The sequence below is a fragment of the Puccinia triticina genome, chromosome 4A (assembly GCF_026914185.1).
Source record: "Puccinia triticina chromosome 4A, complete sequence".
NCBI lineage: Eukaryota > Fungi > Basidiomycota > Pucciniomycetes > Pucciniales > Pucciniaceae > Puccinia > Puccinia triticina.
In genome coordinates this window covers 403,614-420,547 of record NC_070561.1, presented here as the reverse complement: position 1 = coordinate 420,547, position 16,934 = coordinate 403,614, and the positions used below count along the sequence as shown (strand labels likewise).

Genomic DNA, 16,934 nt, shown 5'->3' with positions numbered 1-16,934 from the left:
CCTACACTTAGTCTCAACCGGACATCACCTTCCCCTTTGATCACCAATAGCAGCCACCACTTGACTTTTTTCGACTTAGGAATGTGTCACGCAATCACTAATCCCCCTCTCCGATCATCCCACCGCTATCCAACTCGACCAAACAAGGAAAACTTTGTCACCTGTACCATTGTACACAGAAACAGTTGAGTGAATCTCGCCACCGGCAATTTATTACGTTGCGAGTCCTTAGTCCGATCAACCCACCGCTAACTAACTCCACCATTTTTTTTTTTTCATCGGCTGTCCCCTCTTACACAGAAACCGGTGAGCGGATGTCTCAACCAACAATCTGTTTTGTTGCAAGTCCTTTGTAACATTTCTTTCCCCCCCCCCCCCCCCCCCCCCCCATTCAATACTACCAGCCCCAGAGAAATTTACAATGGCCCTCCCATACGCCATTGGTAACGGCTGCCGATTCACTCGTGAAAAAAAACTTGGATTTACGTTACAATATAACAAGCCATCAAAGACAAATGGTTAATCAATTGTGATCCCCATTTGTCTTTGATTCCCTTTGTCAGTTGTTCATCTCAAGCCTGGTGCTTGCCCTCAGATTTTTGGAAAATACTGACATCCGATTCGTCTGCCCACATTATTGATCACCGTTTTCATCTGTGATATTTTATTGACTGTTCTTTGAATTCACCTGCCAAAATATTCCTTATTAATTAAAATTCTACATGCCACCCAAGCGCCGACGCCAGATCCCCCGGATCATCCCACCCTCACCATCAGACCCGCAACCGACCCTTCATCAAACACTTGCGCCGCGACAAACACGCTCCGGAAAAACATTTGGTGCACCCGGAGAATCTTCTATACGCTGTGGGTTCATTCATTCACAATCCCTGACGCTTTGTGTCACATCGCTCATGTGCCCCTATCTATCTCCATCCAGCGCGGCGCAGGCATCCCAGACACTTGACCCCAGGATCTCCGCCTCACTCACCTCCTCGAGCTGCACGAAAACGAAAGTCCCGGGCTGTTCTCGAAGATAGTGATAGTGAAGAATCAACCAATGATCAAACCTATGAGCCTCGGATTACTCGTCCGCGTCGCGGAAGTGCCCCAAAAGAACTCACCGTGATTGACGGCCAAGCCCATCAGCAGACAACCAACGAGGCAACCGGTATCGAAGGAACTCGACAGCCCCGACGAACCATCAACTTCCCATGGGGTTTTTCCATACCTTTGCCGGAGTTAAGCCAAACCGACCGGCACCTGTCGCTTTTTGCCCCAGTTGAAGAAGAGAAGATGAGATTTGTCCTTCGGGAAATCGGCTGCAGTGTTGTGGGAAAAACTCGACCTCAACTCGTCAACTTATGCATTCGATTCGCACAGCTGAGTATGTGTCTCTTAAGCTTAAGCTATTGCCATTACGTATATCTACATATCAAGCTGACATTCCAACATAAAAAACAAAGTTGAATCACTTCCTAGCAACTCTTCTCAGTCCGCTTTGCCCAACGCTTCTCCGACCCCGGTCACCACTCTCTCAAACTCAACCAATATCCCTTCTAACGGTGCAACACAACAGTCACATGATAACTTAAAACCTCCATCTCCGCGTCCGTCTCGGTCTCCTCTAGGCAACACTCCTCAGACGCCGGACGCCACTCATTCAAACCCAACAAACATCCCTTCGAACGGTGGACCACAGCAGTTGAATAGTAACAACTTGAACGTCCCATCTCTGCGTCCGTCTTGGTCTCCCCTAGGCCAAGCTCCGTCTCGGTCTCCTCTAGGCAACGCTCCGTCTTGCTCTCCTCTAAGAAACACTCCGTCTCGGTCACCTCCAGGAAACGCTGCTCAGACGCCGGAAGCCACTAATTCAAATCCAGCTCAAGTACAAGGGGCAGACCCCACTTCCATTGTTGAAGATCTGATCCAGTGGAACACACCGCCTAATGCTCGAAAAACCCCGCCTTGGCGAAACATACCAAATCGCCGTAACCTACCGCCTGACTCTCCAAACACACCTCCTAACCCTTGGCACCAGCCAATGTACATAGGCTCCCCCGGCCCATCCTCTGTTCCCGTGATTTGCCATGCAGGCGATCCTGCCTCATTGCCGGGCCTTAATACAGATCTTCCCAAAAACCATGAGTAAGTTTCTTTCTCGCATCAACATCCATCCAGAGTAAAATTGATGTAATTGTAATGGTGACCGCTGCTTGTGATGTTCCAATGAAGTGGAGACCATGCCGAGGCCTCTAGTAATCACTCCGACGGAGCGCTACACACGATGCAAGATAACCAAATTGCAATCATTGAGCTGCTCCAAACGCACTCCAAGAAGTTTTCAGATCTCCAAGACGACATAGCTATAACACTTCGAAATCAGCAGGAAATCAAAGAGAAGTTAGAAAGTTTATCAGGCGTGATTCTGCACCAGAACGTGCGTCCGGGGAGACCTGCGCGCGCCAACCCCATGGAAAGCAATGTCCCTGCGCCGCAGGCTTTCCCTCGGACGGCAAGGCTCAAAGTATGTGGACTTTTGTTTCACAAACATTTGCGCTTCTTACTGATCATCTTTTCTGCACAACACATCTAGCAACTCCTAAAACTGCATTTTGAATCGTTGTTTGGGTTGCCCGCCGGGGCTGATCTACCTCCCTCTCCTCCAACTACTTCGGAAAAGGCAAAGTGGCGTGTTCATATAGATGATGATTCACCAGACGACGCGGAAATGGAATGTGACGGCAATAACCCTGAGTCAGACAAAGAGGCTTCAGATCCGCAATTCCCGTACCGTGGCGGTCCTGGCCATCCCTGGGCCTCACAGGAGCAGCTCAAGATCATGCATCGGATGTTAAGAGAAAAAGGCATGGAACGATTTCGTATGGATCTCACCTTACGTTTGGACGACCCCGAGAACAAGTTCTGCTTGTCTGTTGCTCGCGATATATTCGTCCAGCTAGTTGAGTGTGGCGAATACGAAGGTCTCCAGCCTCACAAGTGTGAAGCGGACTTTATCTTGCAGCAGCTAACAGAATATGTCAGGGACAAGTTTGCACGAAAGTAAGCCTTTAGATATATTCCCCTTTTACACACACTGAATGCTTTTCTCTTTGTTTAGGGTCAGAGAGAGCGCCAAATTCCCCATGGCAGTTCAGCTATTGCGAGCAAAGGAAAAAAGCAGGAGTACACAAAAATTGACTGTAAGTTTTTTAGGCCTGTCCACTTAAACAAACCGGGACCTTGTACTCCAATCAGTTAAACGCATTCCACATCGATTCAAGGTGCGAAATAATCGAATGAAATCCGCTCTCGAAATTGGCGGCCTGCAGCCGTTATTCCCAATCATCAAAGCTTGCACCAGTGACGATGAAACCGATGATGAAATCACTCCAGCCCCCGTAGCCTGTGGGTCTTCATCTAGACGGAAGAAAGAGGTCAAGTATTGCAAAGCCCGGCAGCTAGTATGGCGTAGCAAGGAGGTTACGCAGGCGTTCGTTCTACTAGATGAATACCGCGAGAAAAAAATATCCTCGACATGCAAAGCTCGCAGAGGAATTCCAGCACGGTTACGACGACGACCGCCGTGCCCAAAAATCAGTACAATCAAACCAGCTCAAGCTTTAGCTAAAGACGCTTACGATAAAGACTGGCTAGAGGCCCAAAATCAGATCATTGTTGATGAGTTAAATGTTGTATCGCAACCAGTCATGAAAAAGATACTGAGCAGATTACAATCACTTGCCTAATCTTTTGGAGACAGTTGACTGCCTTTTTCGTTTCATAATGTCCATATTATTTTGTTCTGTTTCACAATGTTAAATAATTGTTTTTCTAACTTCATGTCAATAATTGCATCACATCATATTTTTACCTTGCACCAAATCAGGCCAAAAAACCAAAACAGGCTAAAAAGAATACAATGCCATGAATGATAAAATTGGATTGATTGCCAAGTAAAGGAAAAAAATAAATCCAAAATGAACTAGAAAGAGAACAAAAAATAGCATAAAATAATAAACATTACAAAAGTGAAAAGAATAAAAAAAACTACATGAGAAAGCATCAAAAAACAAGAGGAAAAAATTTATTTGTTGAGGCTGAGTTTTCTGGTCATGTGTTGTGGGGACTGAGGATACTCAGCTCAACATACTTTTTTTAGTGCGTTTGAGTATAAAAAAAATTATGATTTCCCGTACCTTGAACTTTGAATATTTTTGTTGGGGAATTTAATTATCCTTGAAGTGAGGGGATGATGGAGGTGCAAAACTCTGCCCTTCTATACTATCAGATAACAAGACCCACCAAGCTAAGCTTGGCAAGTTTTAATCAAGTGATAGGTCTGGTCTAGTTCCAGATGAAGTTGTACGATGACAGGTATGTTAGAGTTGAGAGGATTTATGATGATGGAAAGGGTGAAAGTTGACTTGATGTTTCCGGTGGGGGTTGAACACAGGTCCTTGAGAGGGTGATATAAGAAGTTGAGAAGAGTGTCTGGACTGAGAAGGGTATATGTCTTAGTCGGGAGTTGAACCAGGAACCGGGTAACTTGTGACAGGTGCGTGATATGCAACCAGTGATATGAGAGTATGAGAATATGAGAGTGAGCTCAGTGGTTACTGCAGATAAGAGGGATGATATGGTATGTTACAAAAGTGTAAGGGTGATGATAATGGCTAATGGGTGATATCTGTATAACTGGTGGGTACTGAACTGAGGGAAAAACAACTGGGGGGAGAGAGCTCCTTATATAGACAAATGTGAGGGATTTTAGCTACAAGGGGGACCCTGGATGAGGGATTTTAGCTGGTGGTTTGTGTACAAGTGGTGTCAGAAGATACTAAATACAGGCAAAAAGTGGGGTGAGAAATGAAAGATGATGTCATACTAATGCAAGGAGTGCATAAACAAAGCGGGGACATGTCAAATACAGAGGTACTTCATGCAAGGTGTGCATGAGTGGTGTCAGATTAATGCAAGGAGTGCAGAAATGGGGCCAGAAGACTGCATGCAGCTGCAAGGGGTGCATAAATGAGGCGGGGACATGTCAAATACAGAAGAAATGGGGTTGGTCCCCTGCATATGCAGTGGAGATAAGAGGGATAGAAAAGAGTATGTGTTTGGCTGGGGCTGAGTATGTGTATACCTGGGAAAGTTGACTTGAGGGTTGTGACAGGTTGATGACTGGGGCTGGCCGTGTCCATGAGGGTCCAAGAGGGTGTAACTTCCAATCCAGCGGGGTTCCAGTGACGCTTCCAGTGGTGACTAGGGGTAAAATTTGCCGTAGAATCCATTTATGAGGTCTATTTGGTGGTATCTTGAGGCCTAGGGTGAGTAAATATATGTATGAGAAAAAACTTTTGATTTTTCACTTTTCCGTCTACCACACCGGTAAAGGAGTACATCTGGGCTACTTAGTAGAAGCATAACTAACTATAAGCATACAAGGAGTACATACAGGCTACTTAATCTTAACAATGGGGTGAGTCCCCTGCATATGCAGTGGAGATAAGAGGGATAGAAAAGAGTATGTGTTTGGCTGGGGCTGATTATGTGTATACTTGGGAAAGGTGACTTGAGGGGTGTGACAGGTTGATGACTGGGGCTGGCCGTGTCCATGAGGGTCCAAGAGGGTGTAACTTCCAATTCAGCGGGGTTCCAGTGACGCTTCCAGTGGTGAATAGGGGTAAAATTGGCCGTAGAATCCATTTCTGAGGTCCATTTGGTGGTATCTTGAGGCCTAGGGTGAGTAAATTTATGTATGAGAAAAAACTTTTGATTTTTCACTTTTCCGTCTACCACAACGGGATCTTTTGAGTGTGGTCGCAGTACCTTCAAATCTTGTACAATTGTGATATTCTCAGATACATAATCAAGGTTGAAGCAGCTCTGGCTGAAATTAGTACCATTGGTCTCAATGTTATGAACGAACTCATTTCAGTCAGCATCATCAAGACTATCACCAAGAGAAGACCAATCATAATGGAGAGAATCTTAGGGGACATGGAGACCCTGTCCAACCTGTTTCTTCTGCTTGACAAACTCAGACTAATCACGAACCATGAGCAAGTCACAAAGCTGAAAGTCGCCTAGTCCGGCGGTCCCAATCCACCATCTGGACCACCATTGTCAACCGCACTTGCAACCAACCCAAGAAAAAGGCCATTTGTAGCCTGCAAAAACGGGAGACACAACCCTGATGTGATGCATGAAGAGCATCAGTGCTGGATTCTGCACCCAGAACTCCGACCAGCCAAGAAGAAAGCAACAAACCTCACCACAACAACCAGAAACAGCCACAATGAAGGCACTTCCCAGAGTTATGCTTATCACATCACGGCAGATGAGGTAGAAAAACATTCAGTTATCCTTGATTCCGGGGCCAGTCAACATATGTTCAACTCGCTGAACTACTTCACCTACCATTATCATCACAATAAGACTGGTAGCCTGGCTCAACAGTCTTAATTGGCAATCAACACAAATTTATTTAGCAGTGTCTTAACACCGATTATGGCAGTTATCACCAGGGAGGAATCTGTGGCACTCTCCAGAGACTTCCTGGCTGTAATTTCATCTGAGGTATTTACTGGTGTGTAGTTCATATCACCCATAACCTCTGTTTTACTTTCAACCCCATGAGGAGTTTGACTGTAAACTAAAATATGTTGAACTGATAAACAGCTCATTCATTGTTTATTTTGAACTAGTGTTTATCTGTAAACCATGTTATGCAACTTCATACAACATGTATGAATGCTCCGACCGTTTGACAAGAATTGCCAAATATTCACAGGTATAATTTTTCTGCACTTCTGACTTGAAGAGATGAGCATTAAAAGCTTGCTTGAATCCCCAAACACTCAGATGGTCATGCCTCCCTACACCAATCATTCCTCAAGTTTACATAAACACTGAGCAGCCTGTCAGTTTGCTTGGCGCAAGGTTTCCAATTCAGTCTGGATGCTGTTTTTAAATCTAGAGAATGTGATGATTGACGTGTCTGAAGCATGGATGGTAAGGGGTTTTTGATTCTTTTTACCTACATGGCTTGGTTGTACTGTAATGCTAGAGTGGGCTCACTGTGTAATGAGAAGAACAATAGGGGTCCTGGTGGTGCCTCAAAGATTTCCTCTTGATTGCTGCAGCCCACAATATTGGAACACCATAATTAGTGTATTTGAGCAGCAAAAAATCTCTAAATTCACAGCATACAGTCTTGAAAGAATCTCAGAGAAACTTCAAGCACTCTGCAGCTCTAATCAAGTTGCAAACAACCCTGCCACCCATCATAACTCAGGAGATTCATCAGCTGGCAATGCCAGGCCAATCGGCACCTCAAGGGGTTCTTCTACCTCACTTCGGGCTCATAAGCATGTAGATTAGTTTTTCTTCTCTAATTGTGCTGTGTGTTTCACCGCTGCAAGGTCCTTGTCTATGATAGCAAAAAGTTGTCCAATATCTCCTGGCTGCTGGATTCCTGTAGTGCAAAATATATCTGATCTGAAACTTAAATTTTGGTGGCAGGAGGCTGGGCCTGTGAATGATGGTGATGGCATCATGGCTTGACATGTCGTGAGCGTGTCTAACTTTATGGAAGGTGTGCAAGGTCATTGGATCAGCAGGAACTTTTGTGGGGTAACTCCATTCTCTCCGGTGTGGAACTACTCAAAGGGGAGAATAGAGCTTGGAAGGTAAATGGATAGCAACACTAGTACTAATGTAAGCTATGCAAGGGTGCTGATGAGGCTGCCTTCCTGACTAATGCTGAGGGGATGAGAGTAACACTAAGAAAAAAAGAAGAAAAGGTGTGGCTGATTTCTGCTTGATCTTAGGAGCTAGTACTATGAGCTTTAACTACTGACTACTGAGGGTAAGAGAGATGGAGGATTGATGAGAGTGGGGAACTTATAATTTCTGTATCCAAAATTATCTATAAATTCTGTATATATTTCTCTGCATGAGGTGCAAGTGAGGGGGGGGAAGACAATTCTTATAGTAAGGAGGGATGAGCACAGACAATGAAGAGTTCTGGCTATGAGAATGAAGGTTGTACAAATGAGGAAGAGTGATGTGAACATAGTAACAGTATGTAATGATGAGCAATGCTGAAAAGGGAATGCTGGTTATGGGAATAAAAGAATGTACTAATGGGGAAAAGTGATGAGAACATAGTAACTACTTGTAATGATGAGCACTACTGAAAGAGGTAAGCACAGATCTAATGATGTAATGTGTACAATAGCCATAGTACATAATGAGGAATGTATGTAAAGGGTTTAGTATGTGAAAGTAATTATGTAAAAGGGATGTACTGTAATGATTCCAGTAAGTTACTAATGAATTGAGTATTGTAACTAATGAAGACTGTAGATTATCTGTAAGTCTTATATCCTCTATAACTATTGAACCATTGAAGATAAGAGTATACTATGTATGAGTGACTATATGTAAAATTTGATGTAGAATCTGAATATGCAATAATAATGAGGTATTTGTGAAGGGTTATGGAGAAATGGGCAATGTAATGATGAATATATTGTAAAAGAAAGCAATAAAATACTACTTATGGTTTGGAATGGAGCACCACATCCTCCCCCAACTTATTGTCTGTCCCCAGGCAATGCACCAAAGAGAAGAGTGATCCAGAAAGAGTTGAAGAATGTTGAGTCCAAGAGTCCAAAGTCCAAAGTCCAGTGTTCTTCCTCCAAAAGGTGAAATCCAAAGTCCTGAGTAGCAGTCCAAATCCAGAGTCCAGTGTCCAAAGCCAATTAGAATCCAAGTATAAACCAAGTCCAGTATATCTGCGTCCAAGGTATGCAAGTCCAATCCAAAGTCCAATAGTCCTATGTATCCAGAGTATCCATAGTCCAGTATCCAATCCAAAGAGTCCAGTATCCAAAAGAAGGTCCAATTATCAATGAGGGTTGAATGTATAAGAATATCTAACTCTGCTGAAGGCAATATCCTTGAGACAGACACATATTAGACTAATTTCCACTCTGGAGAATAATTTTCCCGCCTAACTGAGGCTAAGGAAGAATGCAATGATTGATGATGATTGATTGATTGATGGGGTTGATAATTGTAATTTCTGAAGGGTGTGAATGATTTGGAATTGAATGACTGGATTTCTGAGTTTCTGAGTATATAATGTAAAGTTCAGTGAAGAGAATTTGAAGTCCAGAGAGGTTGATAAGCTGTCCAAAGAATATTCTTGCTCAAGTTGGGTGGTTTCTGAGCTGCAATGTGTTGGAAGAAATTGATTATAATGATGAATGAATGAGTGATTGGATTGCTGATTGAATAATTCCTAGAATACAGGGTGAAGATGATGAAGTTCCAATATTGTGGTGGTTGGATGTCCAGTAATTGCTATGGGATGGTAAGGAATAATGATGGATGGATGGATTGATTGATGGATGATTGAATTGATTGATGATCCATAATTGATATTAGATGGTAAGGAATAATGATGGATGGATGGATTGATGGATGGATAAAAATGAGTGATGATTCCAGAATGAATTCCTTTTCCATGATGATGATTCTTTTTCTTCCCTTCTTCCTTTTCTTCCATTATTCTTGAGTACTTGACTCCTTTTAATTTCCCCATGTCCACTACGAAAAAAAGCGTTAATTTTTGTACAGATGAGGAATGGAACATGTGTCCATGCGCGCGTGCTGTCGAAAGAGGGGTCCAGTTGTCTGAGTGGGGGCTCCAAGCGGGAGGCGCGCGTGCGGAATGACGAAAAGAAAAATAGAAATTGATCGACCTGTATCTCCGGAACGGCTCGATGAAAATTCTTGAAACCAAGTTCATTCGAAAGAGGCAATTCTGCAGATTAAAATGGTATATACTGGTTATTTTTAAGGGTTGAGTATCGATTGTGTAGGGCCGGTTAAAGATCCAAGCAAGACCCGCGGGCGCGCGTAGTAGTAAAGCCGTGCAGATTAAGAGACCACTTCCTCCAGATATAACTCAAAAACCCGTCGATGAAATTTTCTAATTACGAGCTCATTTGAAAGGCAAGAAGGAGGAGATGAAACTAGAATAGATTGATATTGAGATTCCTTTCGGCCGATAGGTCGCCGTAAACGTTTAATGAATGGCACCCGCGGGGCCGCGTAAATCCTAGGGAAACTTTGAGGGGTTATAACTTCTAAACGGCTCGATAGAATCGTCCAGAACCGAGTTCAAATGAAAGGCAAGATCGCATTTATGAAGACTGTAATAATCAATATTAAATTTGAAGCCGGCCGACCGATTATTCGAGCGATTAAAGCTTTATTATGATTTTCCGCGGTTTCCATCGTATAGGAGTTGAAGGGAGATGAATACATGATGAAATACTCTTAAGGTAACGCCAAGGAGCTGTCCAATTAGAATCCTGAAGCTGGCCAATCGATTGAAAAAAGTTATAGGCGAAAAGAATGACGTGAAAGCGTTCCAAGAATTTAATTAAACTGGGTCGAACACCAGAGTCAACATTAAGAAAATGAAAGAGAATCCGCGCCACACGATTCTGAGCGGTGAAGGCGTCCATAGTGACGTCATAAAATGAAGAAAAAATGAGTATCTATAAGGCCCCTGGTTGTCGGCCAACGGAAAAGTTCCGTTATCGCATTCAATATCCGTAATGTTTGCCTCCAGCGCCACTTCCACGCCTTCTTCGCCGAAAGAAAACCTCGATAACTCATTAGATTATTCTTCAAACACGTCCATATCATCTTCGCAGCTTGACGAAGAGGCCGTCATTAGCCCCTCTTACGAAATACCCTTTTCTATTCGTAGAGCGCACTCGTTTGTCGACAACATTCACGCGTACAACGCCGGTATGAGAGATTCTTTTAAACCTGAAGAAGTCGATGCCTTGCGTCACTATATCCAACAAGGACTCCTCGCCTTTGCTCGTGAAGACCTCGACGACCCGGTTGCCGCACGAAACGCACGCCTTAAATTGTATAGCTGGTTCCACGACGCTTTTACACATGTATGTCGAATGGATTTCGTATGTATATGAATAAGAATTTGAAAAGAAAGAAGATTGATTATAATACTGATATTTTTCCCTGTTTCTATTTTGATTTTTAGATGGATACTCATTCCATAATAGATGCCATGATAGAGGAAACTGAGGAAAAGAATGCCCTGGAATTATTAAGGATGAGGGACCAAGTGGAAGAGGAGGAAGATGGTTGGAGGGTAGAAGCAGAAATGGAGAGGATAAGAGCTGAGGGTAAGTTCTATTTTTATTCTTTATTGAGGATTTTTACTAATGTTATGCTTTAATTTTTCTTTTGATGTCTTTTGATTTTTAGATAAGGAGAAGGGAAAAGAGAAGGAGAAAAGTGAAATGGAAGAGGGTGATGTAGTGATAAAAGAAGAAGAGGTGAGCTTTTGATTTTTATATTTAGTTATTTTTATTTGAGAGTGTTTTTGAGACTGATTTATATTGATTTATTTCTGATTTGTTTATAGATTTTATTTTATTTTGTTGTTATGTTATTGTGTAAGAAGATGAGAAAGAGAAAAGAGAAAAGAGATGAATTGATTATTCCTTATTTGTTTTTACCTGGAGTGGTATTCCTTGACATAAGTTGCAGCAAACCTTCTGGCTAATTCTGTGCCATCCAATTCTTCCAAGATGTAAGATCCTCCTGGGTTTTGAGCTTTGATTCTGTAAGGGCCATTCCATTTATTTTCAAAGAGCTTGCCAAACTGAGAGTCCAAAGATTTATTATACACTACTACTAATTGACCTTTCTTTAGTGGCTGCCTTGATGTTTTCTTCTTGTTCCAATAGTCCACAGAGTTCTTCCTGGAATCCATAAGCTGCTGGTGTGCTTGCTGCAAGATGGTATCCCTGTTTTCAAGCTGCTGAGTCCTAGCCAATAAAAGATCCTGAGTTGATTCTACCTTTGACCAATCCACTCCAAAGAAGGTTTCCAATTCTAGGTCAATGGGTAAGATGGGGGGCTGTCCAAGAACTAGTTCATAAGGTGAGTATCCAGTTGATCTTTTGGTGGAAATTCTGTCTGCAAATAAAACCACAGGTAAATAATTCCTCCATTTCTTGCCTTCCTTTCCACAGAGCTTGACCAAGGTATCCTTAATTGCCTGATGTCCTCTTTCTACCATACCATTTGCTTCAAAATAATAAGGGGTGGTGACTTTGATTTTGATTCCAGATTCCAGAAGGGATTTTTGAAATTGTTGTCCAAATTCAGAGCCTCCATCCACTGTGACTGACCAAGGGGCTCCATATCTGTAGATCCAGTTGTCCAAGAACCACTGGGAGATTTTCTTTGCTTGAATCTTTTCTAGTCCAACTGCTTCTACCCATCCAGAAAGGTCATCTCTTGCAATTACCAGGTATTTCCATTTGCCAGCTTTGATGTGAACTGTATCCAAACTGACTCTTCCAAAGATGGTTGCTGCTCCTGTAGGTTTCTTGGGTTCCATTGGCAATTTTGAACTCCTCTTCTGGCAAGCTTCACAAGACTGGACCCACTTGGTAACACCTCTCTTGAGACCTGGCCACCAAAATCTGAGTTTAATTCTTCTGTAGGTTTCAGCAATACCTCTGTGGCCTAAGGATTCATGAAGGGAATTGAGGATGGAATTCTGAGCTGAAGAGGAGGTGACTACTATCTGGGAGAATGGTTTGTTGATCCTGTGCAAGACTCCATTGGAAAGGAAGAAGTTGGCTGATTTGTGCAAAATTTTCTTGAATTCCAGGCTGCTGCATCCTGGAGGTTTGTTCATGGTTGAAAGGTATTCCTGGAGGTGCTTCCAAATTCCTTGCTGCAAGTTACTTACCCCCTCCCCCAACTTAGCTGATGTCCCCAGAAGCAGGCCAAAAGTAGAATGTTTAGTTCCAAATCCAGGGTGAGGTTTGATCCAGGTTTCATCTTCATCAAAGCTAGGACAGTCATCTTCATCAGAATCAGGGGGTCTTCTTGAAAGTCCATCAGGTAAGGTGAAAGTTTTTCCAGGAGTGTGAACAAGGTCATAGGAGAATAACTGAATAAATCCAATCCATCTGTTCATAGGGGCATTGGGAAGTGAAGGGTTGTTGATCATTCCAATAAGGCACTGGGCATCCACTCTGAGTTGAAAATGTTGGCCCCACAGTTTGGTTTGAAGTTTCTTGAGGATCTTGGCAACACCACAGAGTTCTAATTTGGATTGTGAGTATTTTGATTCCCTGGGTGAAAAGACTACTGACTCATATAACACAGGCCTATCCAATCCATCAGAATCCTGTTGAGTAAGAACAGCACCTGCAGCAATAACACTGGAGTCCACTGAGAGTTTGATTAAGCCAGCATTAGGTCCATAGTCCAATTTCTTCAGGGTGATATCAGTTCCAACAATCCTTTTAAGGTCCTCAAAGGCATCCTGGCAATCTTCAGTCCAATCCCAAGAGGAGTCCTTCCTGGTGAGTCTTCTGAGTGGAGCAGTAATGGTTGAGTAATTTTTAATGAACATTCTAACATATACACAGATACCTAGGAATCCTCTGACATCTGAAGGAGTGGTGGGAGTTGGCCAGGTTTCAATTTTGTTGAGCTTCTTGATGGATATCCTTCTGCCTTCCTTACAAACCACATGGCCTACCAGATCCAGAGCAGGTACACAGCAAGCAAATTTCTTCCCAGAGATGGTGAGTCCAGCTTCTTCAATCCTGAAAAGAATCCTTTCCAGAGTAATGGCATATTCATAGATAAATCTTCTGATCTGGGGGTTGTCCTTTAGAGTTTCTTCATTGTAGTCAGAGGTTGGTCCTTTTATACCTCCATCATCCACAAAGATTCCCATATGTTGAGGTAATTCATCCTGGAGTATCCACATCATTTGGGCCTGGTAAACTGCAACTGAATTGGTGGCTCCTTGGGATAATCTGGTAAGTTGAAATCTTCCAAGGGGTGTTTCAAAGGTGGTCAAAGGTCTGGATTCTGGAGCTAATTCTCTTTCATCATATCCTCCCATAATATCACCTAGTCCATAGCAAGCCCTTCCAGTGAATGATTCAATGAGTTCCTCTGTCTTTGGTGGTAGTCCAGCGTCCTTAATGGTGACTCTGTTGAGTTTCTGAAGGTCATGTACAATTCTGAGCTTACCATCCTGCTTCTTTACACAAAATATAGGGCTGGAATAACTGGAAAAGGATTGTTCATAGAGGCCAGTGCTGAGTCTTTCCCTTACCAATTCTATAACCTGGTCTTTGATGGGTGCAGGGATTGGAATTGGTTTCTGTTGCCAAGGTTCATGGGGAATGACTGGAATAATATAAGGCTGTCCATAGGTGTGTTTAAGAAGGCCTCTTTCTGTTTCTACAAAAGCCAAAGCACCTTGTCTAATCACAATTACCCATACCAGCAGGAGATATTCTTGAGGAGAAAGCCATCCAGGAGGTCCAAAATTGATGAGGTCCAGCCTTTCTTGAGTAATCTTGGAGGTAGGAGTGAATGGTGGAGGAAAAGGGCTTAAAGGAGTGAGGTAAGGATCTCTTGAGAGTGGTGGCCTTGACAATGGGGGATTGAGAGATAATGGCATTGGTTGGTTTACTGGTTTTATTTTTTTTAGAGTTGATTTATATTTTGCTGAATGAGTGACTACAGTTTGTTGCTTTTGGTTGTTTTCCAGGGTTGCAGTTGTAAGAGAGGGGAACTGAAAACCTGGTCTCAATCTAAAAAATTTAACAGTCCAGAATTGGCAGGTATGCTGGTTTCCCACTTCTGATTACTGGGGAGTATGATTGGAACCAAAAAAGTCTGACCAGCTGAATCCATGATTGAAAGTGCTTCTCCTCTGGCTCCATTGTAGTTGATGTTAGCTGAGACATCCATCAAGAAAGGCTTTCCAATAATCATCTGAACTGGTCCTTTGGCTACCCAGAAATGAACTGTCCTAACTACTTTCCCAATGGTTACCTCCACATCTTCAGCAATTCCAGGTATATCAGTAAGGTGGCCTCCAATTCCTTTGAGCTTCATAGATTTAGCAGTGAGTACCAATCCAAGTTTATGTGCAAGAGTTTCAGGAATAATGTTGACCATAGAACCAGTATCCAAGAGTGCTTGATGTTTCTCTCCTCCAATAGTGATGGTGATGTATCCAAGGGGGCAGGAGTAGTGAGTAGTGGGTTGCTCCTGTGCTGGTTCTTCTCCATCCTCCATGTCTGTGAAGTTTGCTGATTTGACACCATCCAATGGGACCCTTCTGTTGGTTATCTTCTTCCTAATACAGTCAGTAACTCCTGGTGATATAGCAAAGATTTCTCCAAAAGCCAACTCCATCTTTCCTGCAGTCAACATCCTACTAGCCACTTCCTCTTCAATTCCTGGGTACTCCTTGGCCAAAGTCTTTTCCAAATAGGTTTTCTTAGCTGGTTTGTCCTTAGGTGCAGTGGTTGAATCCTTGTCCTTATCCTGGAATCTGACCTGAGGGGAGCCTTTTGAAGTAGGGGATTTGGAAGCACTAGGAGTAGGGGGCTGTGTCATGTGAAGTAAGTCCTCTGTATCCATGTCCATTAGGTCCTGTTTCTCCTTCCTGATCCTTTTGTCTGCCTTGGCTGATTCATCTTCATCCTGATCCTTAGAGTTGTTTCTAGTCCTCTTTCCAAGGTCTGCTTCATAACTATGGGCTTGATAATAGACTGGGTCCTCCTCTAGTTGGCCAAAAGAAGATGTGAGCTTAGTTTTAGAGTACTCTTCCACTGGGGTTCTGATTGGTCTGCTTGGAATCCAGGGAATAACTGATTTGTCTGGAAGTCTGTAATCTCTTCCATCCTTGATAACAGCACCACTAGACATGTCCTGGGCAAGTTGAGAGCAGCTGTTGGTTCCATGGGTTTCCTGATGACAATAATAGCATTTGAATGGCCAGGTCCTGGCAGGTTTGTCCATGTGGGGAGGTAGTCCTTTGCCAGCAGTAAGGGATGCAAGTTGTTTGGTAAGGAGTTCCACTTGTTTGTCCAGAGAAATAGAAGCAGTAGGAGCAGTTCCCTGAGTAGCAGGTGTAGGTTTGGAGGTCCTAGGTGAGTTGTCCAAAGTGAATTTCTCTTCTGCCCTCCATTCAGTCCTTCTGTTGACCACTGATCTTGAGTAAACTTCCTGGTGAATGTAGGTAAGAAGAGTTTCAGTGTCTGGCAAGATATCACCTCCATCCTTTGAGGCTAGCATTTGATTGTCCCTCATCAAGCTCCTAGTAACTCTTTGATCCAGATCCTTTTGAAGAGTTTCCAAAAGTAGGTGTCTGAATTCCTCCAGGCTAGTACTGTACCCCATCCTTACCAAGTAGTGAGTGATGGTTTCAAACTTGTTTCTGAATGTGTTGAAGGTTTCCAAGGTGCTGATTCCTCCATCCTGGGCAGATTTGTAGACTAGTTTCCTGAGATCCTCCCTGGTATATCTGACCAATGGCTGAGAAGTTCCAAACCTGGTGAGTAGCTGTTTCTTCAGGGTTTCCCAATCCAAGTTTTCATGGCCTGACATGTCTTCCACTTCATCCTTAAGGTCCAACCCTTTGATAAAAGCAATGATTTGTCCAGCCAGTTCTTTAGAGTTAGCACCATCATCTCTTCCAGCACTTTCATACCTTCTAATAAACTTCTCCACAGGCATGTTGGTTCCATCAAAGAAGAGCTCTTTGTCCATGGGTTTGATCTTAACTCCTCTGCTGACTGGATCCTGGTACCTTGGCATGGCTGGTTCTCTGTTCAAGAAGTGGGTGTTGGACCTGGTAGAGTGAGTTGAGTGATCCCTTTGGCACTGGAATCTGGAAAAGCGGGGTGGTGGAGCATTTAAATCCTCTGAATCATCTGATGGCTGATTGGTATCCCTGTATCCTGTGAATCTAGGAGCACTGGAAGTCTGAGGTCTAGGAGGAGGTCTGCAAGAACTTGAGTTGGCCTGTGGAATAGAAG

The 16,934-nt window shown here is 43.3% G+C and overlaps 1 protein-coding gene across 1 annotated transcript; it reads left to right on the top strand.

The window, feature by feature from the left end:
- Positions 1-722: 722 nt before the first annotated feature.
- On the top strand, positions 723-3,749 carry PtA15_4A31 (uncharacterized protein; the record flags this gene model as incomplete). Its single annotated transcript, XM_053168192.1, has 7 exons — positions 723-867; positions 941-1,387; positions 1,467-2,148; positions 2,236-2,527; positions 2,597-3,051; positions 3,122-3,203; positions 3,285-3,749. 7 exons carry the CDS (start codon positions 723-725, stop codon positions 3,747-3,749), a joined length of 2,568 nt encoding a protein of 855 aa, XP_053019138.1.
- Between the last annotated feature and the right edge of the window lie 13,185 nt (positions 3,750-16,934).